Here is a 14,929-nt window from a genome sequence, read left to right as displayed (position 1 = left end):
TCAATGGATACAGGAACATTCTATATCTTTGCAACTCTTCCATAAATATAAAATTATTTCAAAATAAAAAATTTAAAACACTAGGAATGAGGTAAATTATTTAAGTCATGGAACAAAAATATAACTCTTTGGGAAAAAAGTAAAGGTCGATCACTACCAGTCGTACTCCAAAATAATTTTCACATGGAATGAAGACTTAAATGACCATAAAAGAACTAAAAGAAAATATAAGCTAACATCTGTCTGATCCTGTGGTATGGAAGACTTTTCTCAGCCAAAATTCAGTGGAAAAATTATTAAAGAAAAGATAAATATGTCTATATAATAAAATAAAAGGCAAATGACAAAGTGAGGGGAAGTATTTGCAACATACTTTATCCTAAGGAAGTTTGATATGTGCACAATTTGATTAGTATTATAAGAATGTAATAAGGATATTCATCACAGTGTTATTTATAGTAGTAAAAAAATTTGAAACACCTAAATATCCAATAGTAGGATTAAATAAATGATGCAAGAGCCACATTTAAAAGCATGGTCTTTAAGAATATTTAAAGATATGGAGAAATGTTCCTAATTTATTTTTATTGCAGGAGTAATATCTGTAAGTTATAGAAAATACAAATAGTACAAAAAGGGCATATATGTTTGTATTAACAGAAAATAAATATTGCTCCCACCTCAATCCTCTAATTCCACTCTCTGAGGCAGCCTTGGATACTAGTTTCTATTGAATCCATCCAGAAATATTCTATGCCTGTACAAGTTTATATATTATACATATTCCAATTTTTTATTGAATGAGAGTATGCTGTGTTTACTGTTCCATATTCTTGATTTTTCACTTACCCAAATCTTGAAGATTGTTTCATAGCAGCAATACTGATCTACCTTATTCTGGTTAACTGATTTATATTACTCCATTGCATGGGTTTAACTCTTCCCCTATTGAAGTTGTTGGACTGTTTGTTTAACATAAATCGTATAACTTTTCTAAGGAGGAATGTGGCAGACATTACCTTAACCAAGTGATCAGACATCACCAAGGATGGGACAAAGCAACACCACATGCCCCCTGATGGGAAACCCTGAGAAACACACGGTACCACTTCCGTGATATTCCCACCAAAAATGTTAAAACTGAATCTAATCATGAGGAAACATAAGACAAATCCAAATTGAGAGACACTCTATGAAACAACTTACCGTGACTCCAAAAATGCCAAAGTCTTGCAATACTGAAGAGGCAGGGTAATTTCTATATTAAAAGACTAAAGGAACATGACAACTAAAGCAACCTGTGATCCTGGATTAGATTCTGGAGAAGGAAAAAAAAATTTATAGGAAATATTACTGGGAAAATTAGGGATATTTTAATATGGGCTGTGTATTAAATAATAGTACTAATATTAAATTGGTTTTTTTTGATTATGAGCAATGCTGAAATGAATGTGCTTTTATTAACACATATGCCCTTGAACACATGCATATATACACATGATAAATTCTTAGAAGTGTAATTGCTGGGCTGAAGGCTGTACGCACTTAAAATTTTGATAGATATCGCACAAGTGCCCTTTATAAAGGGTGCTAACTTAAGCCTCTGATATATAAGAATGCTCACTTTTCTTTGATATACATTGTATTAAATATTTTTATCTTTGCTAATCTAAGTGAAAAATAGTATCATATTATTTAGATAATGTATTATTTAAATGAAAACAGGCTACAAGACAGTATCTACCACATGACACATATGTATATATACACATGTGTATGTACATATGTATGTATGTGTGTGTGTGTATAAACATATACAGCAGGTCTTTGGATATTGTCATTTCACTATACCACTGATGAGAAAAGAAATCGATTCCTGGCCAGGGCCACTGTCTATGGAGTTTGCGTGTTCTCCTGATGTCTGCATGGGTTTTCTCTGGTGTTCAGTTTCCTCCCACATCCCAAATATGTCCACATTAGGTTAATTGGTGTGTCTGAATTGTCCCAGTATGACTGTGTGAGTACGCCTTGCGACAGAATGGCATCCTGTCCAGGGTGGGTTCCTGTCTTGCACCCTGAGCTGCCAGGATAGGCTCCAGCCACCCATGACCCTGAACTCAGATAAGCAGGTTGGAAAATGAACGAATGAATACAAATCATTGTAAAATAAAAATTCATAAAGTGGATGCTAACCATACAAACACATGGCAACAAACAATGCGGTAGGAAAGAGCTCAGTGAGCCTGCCATATCTGTCATTGTTCTTGAACTGTGTGGTAGACGGAGGTGCGCCTTACAATTTTCACTTTGCAAACAGTTATTCCTTGATTTAACCCACTGCCACTATGACTGTCATCACTCACTGATGCACCAAAAATTGGGAAAATAATTATCTTACTTGTTTTTATTCATCTTTCTTAAATATATGTATAGCTCACATTTATTTCAGTGTTTAATATTGGAAGTGTTTTGGGTCTTTATTTAAAAGTTTGGTCATGTTTTTGTGACCAGAAATATGCCATAGGAACTTAACTCTTGTTTATGTCAATTAGCCTATGGTAAAATTGGTTTTGACATACATTGCAGTTTCCAAGAATCTATCAACAAGATTAAGTGAGGACTTACTTTATTAACAGTGTGGCTATAAATATTCTAATACATGTTTCCTTGTGGTGCAAGAATTTCTCTAGAATATATACTTAGTTGTGAAAAATGCTTAGTCTGCTAGGTAATGCCAAATCATTTTTTAAATTGACTGTAGCAATTTAAACTGCCACCAGCTCCACAAGGGTTACAGTGTATCCTCGTCATCAGCTGGCATTGTCAGATTCTTAAATTTTTGCTAAACCAGTGGATTTGTGGTAGGATCTCATTGTGGTTTTAATTTGCATTTCCCTCACTACTAATGAAGTTGAACATCTTGCCTCCCCTTGATGAGATGCCTATTCAAGATATTTGCCTATTTTTCTATTGGATTGTTTTTTTCTTAATTTATAGAATTTCTTCAATATATTCTGGCTACTAATCCTTTGTTAGTATCCAGAAAACAAATTTGATTTTTCCCCCCTCTTTAAAGGTAGCATATGAGAAACAGAAGTTTTCATTTTAGCATAGTCGAATCAATCTTTTATTTTATGGTTTCTGCTTTTTGTATCTTATTTAAGAAATCCTTCCTACCTCTAGAACATACTCTTCTTTATTTCTTCTAAAAGTCTTACAGTTTTGCCCTTTACATTTAATTCATTAATACAACTGGAATTTTTTTTTAAATATAGAGTGAAGTAATTTTATTTGTCCAAATTGAAAACTAGTTGCCTGTGCACTACTTTTCTAATAAACCGTCATTTCCCCATGGATTTGCAATGGCAACTCTGTTGTAGCTGAAGTTTCCACATTTGCATAGGTTTGTTTTGAGGCTCTCTTCCTTTGTACTATTTATCTATTAATATATTTGTGCAAATAAACACTATATTTATTATTATAGATTAATGTAAGTGTTGAATTTGGTAAAGCACGTCCCTCCTGTCTTATTTCTCTTTGATAGGAATGTCTGGCTATTCTTGACCCTTTGCTTTTTCATATAAATTTTATAATCATCTTGTCAGATTCCCCAAAACCTTGTTGAGACTGTGATTGAATTTGTATTAAATATGTCCAAAAATCTGTCATATCGCTCCATTTAGGTCCTTTGTAATGTCTTTTAATAAAGTTTTGTAATTTTCTTCATTAAAGGCTGGTAAAACTTGTATTGCTTTTGTATTTTTACCAATTATATTTTTTAAAATGTTGCTGTTTTATATGTATATACGTGTCTATACACACACACACACACATATATGAATAACTGATCTGTATATTTCTTTTGTATCCAGCAGTCTTTCTAAACTCTCTTACTTAGTCCAACAATTCACAGATTCTTTGGGGATTTTCTATATACAGAGCTCTCAACCGAAAATATTGACAAATTTATTTTTCCTTTATAATTCTTAAATTTTTTTTAGTCTTATTGCTCTTATTAGGACTTCCATACTGTGTTAAATAGCATTGATTATTCTTTTTAATGGGACTATGTATGTGTTTTATTTATTTTCTAATTCTGTTTTACTTTTTCTACATTTTCTACAGTTATGGGATATCACTTTTATAATGAAAAAAATTCTTTCCACTTGCTTTATTAAACATAAACTAAACAGGCTCTTAGTGAAGGCCTGAGGGGTCCTTATAGGTGTACTATGGATGGCCACGAGAGCAGCTATGGCTCAAGACTTCATATACATGAGGTATTACTCTATTTTACAGTATTAGTTTTCTCTGACCTTTAAATTAATGGCTTAAAATCCATTTTCAACACATATACATTTGTATATTTTGCCAGGTAAACAAGGTACTACCTAGATATGTAATAATTTAAATTTAGTGTAAAATGAGATTTTAGAACAAATTATATATATTCCCAAAAATGTTTTAAAATGTTTAAACTCTACATATACATATTCTGGTTTACTATATATTAAAGGTCTCTTGGAGCTCTGTAAGAAGATAAAGATATAGTCACGGACATACATTTGTACTGTATCTTTGGGGAAACAATTTCAGAATAATACAATATACTGACACTTGTAAAAAGTAAATCATTAAAACTTGATTTTTCCAAGTTTATAATGTCAGCGTGGCATGGCATTCTTACCTGTTGACAACCAGAAATGCTAATATATCCTTTTTTGCTGCTGAATGTAGAATGAACAATAATGAAATCTACTGGGTTTTTAATTCCAGCCACCATGAAAAGTATTACTGAAGGAACTGTATAGGGAAAGGAAAAAAATGACTCATAGACTTTGTTCATTTCCTTCTAAAATACCGCTAACTCTTATTAAGTATCTCTATTAAGGCTTCCATACCCACTGACAGTATTTCTCAACTCTCTGTAAATGACACTAAGAAAATTCTAGATATTACATCTCTTCTACAGTAACCACATGGAATAGACAGCTTAAGTTAGCCAATCAAATTGCCTTTTGCCCACACCAGCAATCCCACCTATATGTGGTTTGAGGAAACACTCTTGGTACCTCCTCTCTCTACAATTTAAATGTAGGTTTCAAGCCTCATCTCAGACCCTAGATATAGTTGAGCTAAAATGATCACATAATTACACAATTACATCAGTAAAAGTCCAAAGAAAAGCAACCAGAAGATAGTAGGCTGTAGGCTTCACTATTTATTAATGACCAGAGGTTTATTTGGAGAGATTGTTCCAAGATTCAGAGCCAGCCAACAGTAACCCCAGGAATCAAAATCATCATCAGTGAGAGGTTCTCACTTACTTTACACCTCAATAGCTAGAGGAACTGAAGTCCATAGCATGGTCTAAAGCTGAAAGACCCTTAGATAAACCTATCTATAAAAAGATAGAAGGAACCAAAGTAAAAAGGCAGCAGCAATTGCCTCGGCATACGAATTCTTGATGTGGAAACCTGTGTTGATGTTTCTTGTTCTCCAGTGTAATGTGTCCTGTTCCTGTTCTCTTGGCTATGTTGAAAAGCATATATACAGAGCCTTACCCGTTATTTTCAAGATGATTTACTGAGAACGACCATAAGCTAATGGCACTAGCAAAAAGGGCTCCTAAGAGACTTTTTCATATTGAACCCACATTCCAAGTCAGTTATTTAAGATTTTGGCTCTTGGACTCTTGGTAAGCCCAAAATCTTTACTTAAAAAGAGCAAACTTTAAAAAAAATAATTTATATCTGCAAGCCATATTTATCTACTATAGTGTTTACCAAACTCACTCCAGGGCCTGAGGCTGTGTTTTGGTGAATAAAATATGAAAAAGTACTTTATTTACTTGCTGACACAGATTAGTAGCATATTATTATTGTTGGTATATTTTTCCTAAAACACTATTGGAATACTACCCCTAAAATGCAAAGAACTTTTAAAAATAGAGGGTGGGAAAAAAAGACAAAAAATCCTATAGAAAAACAAACAAAAGATAAAAACAAACAATTCACAAAAATTTGTTCTTTAAATATGCAAAAAGATGTGTCGCTTCACTCATAATAAGAAAAATGCTAATTAAAATTACACCGAAATATCTTTTCTAACCCATGGGACTGACAAAACTCAAAAGCTGGACAATACACTCTACTAGAGACGTTGTGGGGAAACAGGCCCTCTTGTACATTACTGGCAAAAATACAAATGGTTCAACCTCATGAAGGGGAATTTGGTAATATCTAACAAAACTATATATACATTTACCCTTCCACACCTTCTAGAGTTTATCCTGAAGATACGCTCCTAACAACACAAAAATACATATACAAAAGATACTCGTTGCAGCATTATTTGTAACTGCAAGACACTGGAAACTATATGAATGTCCACACAGGAGATGGATTGAGTAAACTATGGTGTATCTACACTCGGAGGTAGTACTATGCAGCTGTAAACCTGCGGAAGAATGAGGAAGATCGCTATGAATTAATGTGGAATGATTTCCAGGAGATATTTTTGAGTGAAAAAAACAAAGGGCAAGAGAGCTACCTCCTTTTGTGTAGGGAAAAAAAGAAGAGGAAATAAGAAAATATACATGTATCTGCTCACCTCCATGAAAAGAATACAGGAGGATACACCAGAAGACAGCGAGACTGGTTACCTACAAGGGATGGGAAAGGAGGCATAGGGCAAAGAAAGTGACATTTCTCTGAGTATACCTTTCATAGCGTTTTTACCTTTAGAAACATGTTAATGTTGTACATGTTTTTAAAAATAACATTAAATCATAGGGTAGAATGCAGGGAGGGGGACTAATACTTAAAGCAAACTGAAACAATTGCACCCAGCTCTTTTCCCAATCTTTTCCTAAGCAAAATGAGGTCCGCGAAGGAGGGTAAAAAAGAGAACTAATCTAAGTAACGTACTGAACACAGTATTTGACTACATGGAGAACAGCAAACCAGCCCTAAACTCTTACTGGATTTTTTTTGTAGCGTTAGAGGTAAAGCGATTCTGAAACCAGTTTAGATGTATTACAAAACTGAGTGAATAAATAAACATGTTGATATTGTTGGAAGCCAGGGTTCTCACTGTAGAAGAAGGAACATACAAATAATGGAATGGGGAAAGGCAAGAACCCTGTGGGGATGCATTGGAAATGGAAGTATTGGCTTCAACTCAGTTTCTAAAATAGGTCTGTGTGCATTTATGGATGTGTGTGTGTGTGTGTGTGTGTGTGTGTGTGTGAGAGAGAGTATGTACACGTGCATGCTTCCCACCTCTGTTCATCGATAGGGTCCAGAAGCACAGAATACACCTACCACCCAGATCTTGGTCTAATACCTTCCATGCTAAAAGGAACCAGCTATCCTCAGAGAAATGGCTGATTCCAGGGCATAGCTGAGCCTAGGACCTAAAGAAGTGATCAAAAATAATGTGAAGGCACGTCCGAGGACACAGGAGCCACCAGCCTGAAGGGGATCCCACTGGCAAAAACTATGACATTTTAAGCATCATATTAATTAAGGGCCGAAGGAATTATAAACCATTAATTTAAAAAAAGAATCTGTGCATCCTTATTGATAATAAATACATCTAAAAATAATAAGAGAAGGGGTGAGCTCTTGTTTGTGGTGGAATGGCAAGGGCTGACTGGTAAACGTGAAAGGTGTGCTGGAGTTGGAAAATCATCACAGTGTGAACTGCTTCAGTTAAGCGTCGTGAGTGGATACTAAATCTAGGAGAGACGGGTGGGGACTTTTGATGAGGAGCAGAATACTTGCATGGTCTTAAATTGCCCACAAACTGCTTGTTAGATGCAAAGAAAAAATAGTTACTATACAATGGAGAAATAGGACATCTTGATCACGTGATCAAAATTAATACCACCAGTAAACAGCAGATGGACATGATGTGCCTCTAAATGTGATACCCTGAGAAGGATACAACATAATTTATGTAATACTCTGCCCGGAAATGTGTAGTCTGAATTTAATCATGAGGAAACATCAGGCAAATCCAAAATGAGAATCACTCTATTAAAAAGTGGGTAGGAGACAACTGTATTTTCAAAAATGTCCATGTCACAAAAGTCACAGAAAGACTGAGGAAATGTTCCAGATTAAAGAAGACCAAAATGATATAACAGTTAAATCCTAAACTAGATTCTGTCTTGGAGAGGAAAATTTCTATGAAGCACATTATTCAGTAATTGACAAAATTGGAATATGGACAGTAAATTAGATAGCAGTATTATAACGGTGTTACCGAAGTTGATAACTGGACCGTGGTTATGTAAGAGAATATCTGTATTCTCAGGAAAGATACACTGAAGTATTTAGAGGTAAAAAGCCATGATAAATGTAACTTGCTCTCAAATAGTCCAGGGAAATAAAATTGTATAAAGACAGAAGAGTGGCCGGGCGTGGTGGCTCACGCCTGTAATCCTAGCACTCTGGGAGACCGAGGCGGATGGATCGCTCAAGGTCAGGAGTTCGAGACCAGCCAGAGCAAGAGCAAGACCCCATCTCTACTAAAAAATAGAAAGAAATTAGCCAAGCAACTAAAAATATATAGAAAAAAATAAGCCGGGCATGGTGGCGCATACGTATAGTCCAAACTAGTCAGGAGGCTGAGGCAGGAGGATGGCTTGAGCCCAGGAGTTTGAGGTTGCTATGAGCTAGACTGACACCATGGCACTCTAGCCTGGGCAACAGAGCCAGACTCTGTCTCAAAAAAAAAAAAAAAAAAAAAGACAAAAGAGAAAAGAGTACATGCAAATGGAGCAAAATGTTAACAATACTGTGCATCTAGGTAAAGGATATACAGGTGCTTTTTGTACTATTTTTATTCCTGCAACTTTTGTGTGAATTTGAAATTCTTTCCAAATAAAATATACTTTAGGCAGGCTAATAATTGAAAATGTAAGCTTAAAATTATACTGGGAAACATTATGCTAAGTGAAATAAGTCAGACACAAAGGACAAATATTGTATGATCTCACTTACATGAGGTACCTAGAATAGGCAAATTCATGGAGACAAAAAGGCGGCATAGCAGTTACCGGGGGCTAGAGGCGAAGAGCGATGGGGAGTTACTGTTTAAAGGGTGCAGAGTTTCTGCTGGGGTGTTGCAAAAGTTTTGAAAATAGATCAAGATGATAATTGCACAACATTGTGAATGTGCTTACTGTCACCAAATTGTGCATTTGAAAATTGTTAAAAGAGTAAATTTTATGTATATTTTACACAATAAATAGTATCTTGGGAATGCTTATTCATTATAAAAGGATTCACTACAGTTCTTTAAATATGAGCTCCCTTTGTTTTTTTAAATAATTTTATACAACCTTTAAGACCCACATCAGCTTTTTGAAGGTTCTGCTTATAATTGATTATGTAATGTCTGTGTTTCAGCTTAGTTGGTTTTTAAAAATCAATTGTTGAAAAACTGATATTCACCTTGGGCAAATGTCTTGGCTTTTTTCAGCATCCAGGTTTTCTACTTGTCAAAGCAAAAGATTCTTCAGAGTACTTCACTTCATTCATCAACTAGCTCTTCTCTTAGAAAAAGGATACTAGTACTTTTGCTTCACAAAAATATTTCATAAACATAAGCTTTTCTTTTTCTCACGAAGATCATACCAGGAGAAATGAGAAAAACAGATGTTGCTTATAAGGCGTCTAGTAGACGCGTTTCCATTGTAAGCTGATCTGACTCTGAATTTGGCATCTGCTCCATTCACTGTGTAGACTGAGCATTTTAGTCTCATGGTTTGGCAGAAAGTTAATATTGACCTCTGACTGTTACCTGAAAGCTCAGTGATAAAATACTCTTACTAAACCTCTTGAGAGAGTGATTTCACAGTCTAAGCAAATGTCTTCAAAATATATCATCCTAGTAACCATACTAATTTTATTCTTTGGTTGGGAATACTTATTTATTTCATCTAATACAGAGCATTCCCCAAATCTGGCTGGGAAAAGCCTGTGTGGTCAGAATGGTAGAAGAGGAAGGACATAAATCTCTTATAATGCTCTCTGCAGGTTATTATACCACAGCTTCTCAATTAACCTTCATCCCCCTCAGGCTGCCCAGGGCCTAGGGGAAGGCCCAGAAGTCTGGCTACAGAACAGTTTCTCATTATCATCTGTTCTGAGTATCTGAGTACCCCTGCAGCAGCTCAAGTTTCCCCTAAGGAGAAAGTAGCCCAGATTCTTCTACTCTTGACCTATCTTACTTACAACTATACTTTTTTTCTTTTTACTTTTTTTACAGTTTTATTGCAGTATAATTGACATACAATAAACTATACATATTTAAAGTGTACAATTTTATAAATTTGGACACAGGCATGCACTCATGAAACCATCACTATAGACATATCGCCACTCCCATGGCCTTTTGTAATCCCACCTTCCTGCCACCTCATCCCCATTTGGATTGTCTCCAATTTGGGGCTGTTACAAGTAAAGCTGCTGTGAACATTTATTTACAAGTCTTTGTGTGGGTATATGCTTTTATTACCTTGGGTAAATACCTAGAAATAGAACAGGTCATATGGTAAATGTATGTTTTAGCTTTTTAAGGCACTGACAAATGGTTTTCCAAAGTGGTCTTATCATTTTACATTCCCACAATCAGTGTATGAGAGTTCCAGTTCATCCATACCCTTGCCAACACTTGTTATGGTCAGTCTTTCAAATTTTAGCCACTCTGATGGGTGTGTGGTGGTATCTAATTGTGATTTCAATTTGCATTTCTTTAATGAGTAGTGATGTTAAACATCTTTTCATGTGCTATTTTGCATCTTCTTCTTGCTGAAATATTGAATACTTTTGCCCATTTTTTATTGAGTTTTTTCTTGTTATTGAAGTACAAAAATGTTTAATTTTAACAAAGTCTAAATTATTTTTTCTTCTATAAAAGTTTGTACTGTTTTTTTTCTTTTGGAGATAAGAATCTCACTCTGTCACCCCAGTACAGTGGCATCAATGTACCTCACTACAACCTCAAACTCTTGTGCTCAAGGGATCCTCCGGCCTCAGTTTCCCAAGTAACTGGGACTGTGGATGCATGCCACGATGCCCAGCTAATTTTTCTATTTTTAGTAGAGACGGGGTCTCACTCTCGCTGAGGCTGGTCTCAAACTCCCGAGCTCAAGCAATCCTCCGAGTGCTAGGATTACAGGCGTGAGCCACCGTGCCCAGCCAAAAGTTTGTACTTTTTATGTCTTAGTGATCTTAGCAAACTCAAGATCACTAAGATTTTCTCCTATGTTTTCTTCTCAGAGTTTTATAGTTTTATCTCTTACATTTAGGTCTATGATTCATTTCAAGTGAATTTTTGTAGATGATATAAGGTAAAGATTGAAGTGTTTGTTTCTTTTCCTCATATATGGCATCCATTTTTTCTATTAATAATATAATTTGTTAGAAAGAGTATCCTTTCTCCATTGAATTGCTTGGGAAGTTTGGTCAAAAATCAATTGGCCACATAGAGGTAGGTTTATTTCTGGACTCTATTCAGTTCCATTAATCTATTTGTCTATTTTTATATGCTAATGCTATAGTGTCTTGATTATTGTCATTCTATAATAAGTTTTGAAATCAGGTAATATAAATCCTCTGGCTTCGTTCTTTTTCAAAGTTTGTATTTTAGCTAATCTTTGCATTCTCATACAAATTTTAGAAGCAGCTTGTCAGTTTCTAGAAGAAATGCCTGCTAGAATTTTGATTGGTATTCCACTGAATCAATATAAAAATTTCTGCAGAGCTGATAAGAATATTGAATCTTCTGACCTATGCACACTTCATATGTCTCCATTGATTTAGGTTTCTTTTATATCTCTCAGCATTGTTTTGTCATTTTCAGTGTGCAGGTCTTACATAACTTTCATCAGATTTATTCCTAGGCATTTCACATATTTAATGCTGTGGTTAAATATTTTTAATATTTCTACTAGTTATTTGCTAGTATATACAATTGCAACACATATACACATTACTAGTGTAGATATTCAATTGATTTTTGTATTGTGGAACTTTGCTAAACTCACTTAGTAGTTCTAGTAACTCTTTTCTAGATTCCGTAGGATTTTCTACATAGACTGGGATTTCTCAACCTTGACGTTATGGACATTGTACAATGTTTAGCAGCGTCCCTGGCCTCTACCCACTAAATGCAAGTAGCATCCTCTGCCCTGGTTGTGACAACCAAAATATCTCCAGACGTTGCCAAATGTCCTATGAAAGGGCAGAGCTGCCTGTTGAGAACCACAGATGTTGACAATCATGCCATGTGAAACAGTGACAGTTTTACTTCCTTTTCCATCTTGATGCCTTTTATTTCTTTTGTTTGCCCTATTGCATTGGCTAGAGTCTCCAGTATGGTGTTTCAGCGCAAACACTCTTGCCTTGTTCTTTATGCTAAGAGGAAAACATTCCATCATTCACCTTAAGAATGATATTAGCAATGAGTTTTTCCTAAGTGCCCTGTATTAAATCGAGAAATTTCCCCTCTATTCCTAGTTTGCGGAAAGTTTTTATTAGGAATGGATGTTGGATTTTGTCAAATGCTTTTTCTGCATCTATTAAGATGATCTTATGACTTTTTTAGTTAATCTGGTAAATTACATTGATTTTTTAAATGTTAGACCAACCTTGCATTTCTAGAATAAACCCCAGTTTATCATGACTTATTATCTTGTAAAATATATTGTTGGATTTGATTTGCTAAAATTTTCTTTAGAATGTTTGTATCTATATTCATGAGGAATATTGGTCTGTAGTTTTCTTTTCTGGTTTTGATGTCAGAGTAATGCTAGCCTCAAAGAACGAATTGGGAAGTATTCCCTTCTTTTCAGTTTTCTGAGATGTTTGTATAGCATTGGTATTAATTTCTTCCTTAAATATTTTGTAGAATTCACCAGTGATACCATCTAGACCTGGGACTTCCTATATGGGAAACTTTTTAGCTGCAAAATCAATATATTTGATAGATATACCGTGCTCTTCAAGTTATCTGTTTCTTCCTGAGTAAGCTTTGATAGTTTGTGACTTTCAAGGAATTTGTCCTGTTCCTCTAACTTGCCAATCTATTGGCTTATGTTATTGATGTTTCCTAATTAACCTTTTAATATATGTAGATTCTATTGTGATATCACCCACTCCTGTCATTCCTAATATTGATAATTTGTGTCTTCTCTCTCTCTCTCTCTCTCTCTCTCTCTCTCTCTCTCTCTCTCTCTCTCTCTCAGTATGCCTAGAGATTTGTTAATTTGGGCCTATTTATACTCCCAATCCCATCTTCTCAACTCAGTGGTACTGTTAAGGATCTGCCTAGGTTGTCCTTCCTTGTGTTGTGGCCTGGTAACTCTCTCTAGGTAGTACGCTAGAGCAATTTTATGTTTTACCTCATTTGTTTCCCCTCTTTCATGAATCTCTTGTGGCTGATGTACAATATTTGAAAAACTTTGTTTCATATATTTTATCTTGTTTTTGTTGTTGCTGAAAGAAAAATAAGTCTGGTCCCTTTTATTCCATCTTGATCAGAAGCAGAAGTCCTCAACACTATTTTTTTGTTTTACCTTAGCATAATTTATTTTAATGTCAAGCTGGTCCATCGTGCTTAACCACAGAAATTATTTCACCGTTACTTCTGGGAATGAAAGGGAGATGTAAAGTCCTTTATAACTTTTCATCTCCCACAATTGTATTTGGGGAGACATCTAGATAATAGAATTTTGTCCCAATAGCTAGGAATAACAATAACACAGAAGGAATCTAGAGGGAAGGGAAGAAGGATAACTAATAAATTCTCAGCTGTGAAGACCCAAAGTAATATTATTTGGCGAGTATTTCTTTCTTATAAACTTTTCATCTCAAAGTGAAAGGAAAGCATGATATCTAGGCTTAGAAAGACGAGATTGACTTGATGGCAAATTGGCATGTCCCAACCTGAGCTCTTTAGAAAAAATACGAGGGGAAGCTCATGAAGTTTGGGAAAGACCTCATGCTTGAGACTTATCACTTACTCTCAAGGCTGAAGAAAGAGGTAGGTGCTTAGACCATATTTTAGTGTGAGCAAATATGACATTTCTCATGCTGTCACAAAATATTCATGTTCTTTTTTGCGTGTTCTAGGTTTTCTGTCTCAACTGGTCTCTGAAAAGCCTCTGACCGAATGCATCCGTGCTGGCCACTATGCAGCAAGTGTCATAATTAGACGGACTGGCTGCACCTTTCCTGAGAAACCAGACTTCCACTGATGGAACAGCAGAAGACCCAAGCCCAGGAGACAGACACAGCCCCCTGATTGCTTCCTCAGAATTCCCATATTAATAAAGAAGAAAATTATCTGCCAACTTTTCCTACTACAATAATGTTCAATCTTAATCTAGAGGGTACAGTAATGCTCTTGGAATCTTTATTATCTCAACAACCTAAACATGATGTTTATTTCCATAGTTTGATATTGCCACTTAAATGTCCATTAAACAAGAATATAACATTTCAATAGAAATTTTTATTTCATTTTCAATCACTTTGTAAATTCATGTGTATTTAGTAAATTGTTTAGTCTTTTTTACATTTCTGCTTTGAATGCAGATGCAATTTAATATAATAGGTTTTTTAAATGAATTAATCTGAACACATCAATCTTAAGCTTTTTATACAAATATATTTAATTTAGGAGTATGTGTGTGTACATAAAACATGTACATACATATATAAATATACAAGATATATACGTGATAAATAGTCAAAATAGGTACAGAAATATTTATCTTGCCAAATAATCTCTTCAGTGTGCACTCAAACATGTAATAAACTTTGAATAATTAAATAATGTGCCAAATTTTAAGTTATATTACAATATTCAAATCATAATCTTGTACTTATGGAACTCTGTAATTTGACACAAA

At 34.8% G+C, this 14,929-nt stretch overlaps 1 protein-coding gene across 1 annotated transcript in view; it reads left to right on the top strand.

Moving 5' to 3' along the window:
* ADK (adenosine kinase) overlaps positions 1-14,526 on the top strand; it is a 336,692-nt gene extending 322,166 nt beyond the window's left edge. The window contains exon 6 of the mRNA XM_012663223.1: positions 14,148-14,526. Coding sequence (XP_012518677.1) covers positions 14,148-14,183 — 36 coding nt within the window. The 3' untranslated portion in view covers positions 14,184-14,526. The remainder of the gene's footprint in view (positions 1-14,147) is intronic.
* The last annotated feature ends 403 nt before the right edge of the window (positions 14,527-14,929 follow it).

Source organism: Propithecus coquereli, unplaced genomic scaffold, assembly GCF_000956105.1.
Source record: "Propithecus coquereli isolate 6110/MARCELLA unplaced genomic scaffold, Pcoq_1.0 Scaffold80, whole genome shotgun sequence".
In the NCBI taxonomy this organism is placed as follows: domain Eukaryota; kingdom Metazoa; phylum Chordata; class Mammalia; order Primates; family Indriidae; genus Propithecus; species Propithecus coquereli.
The sequence above is the reverse complement of the archived record's forward strand: the minus strand, read 5'-3'. Positions and strand labels throughout refer to the sequence as shown.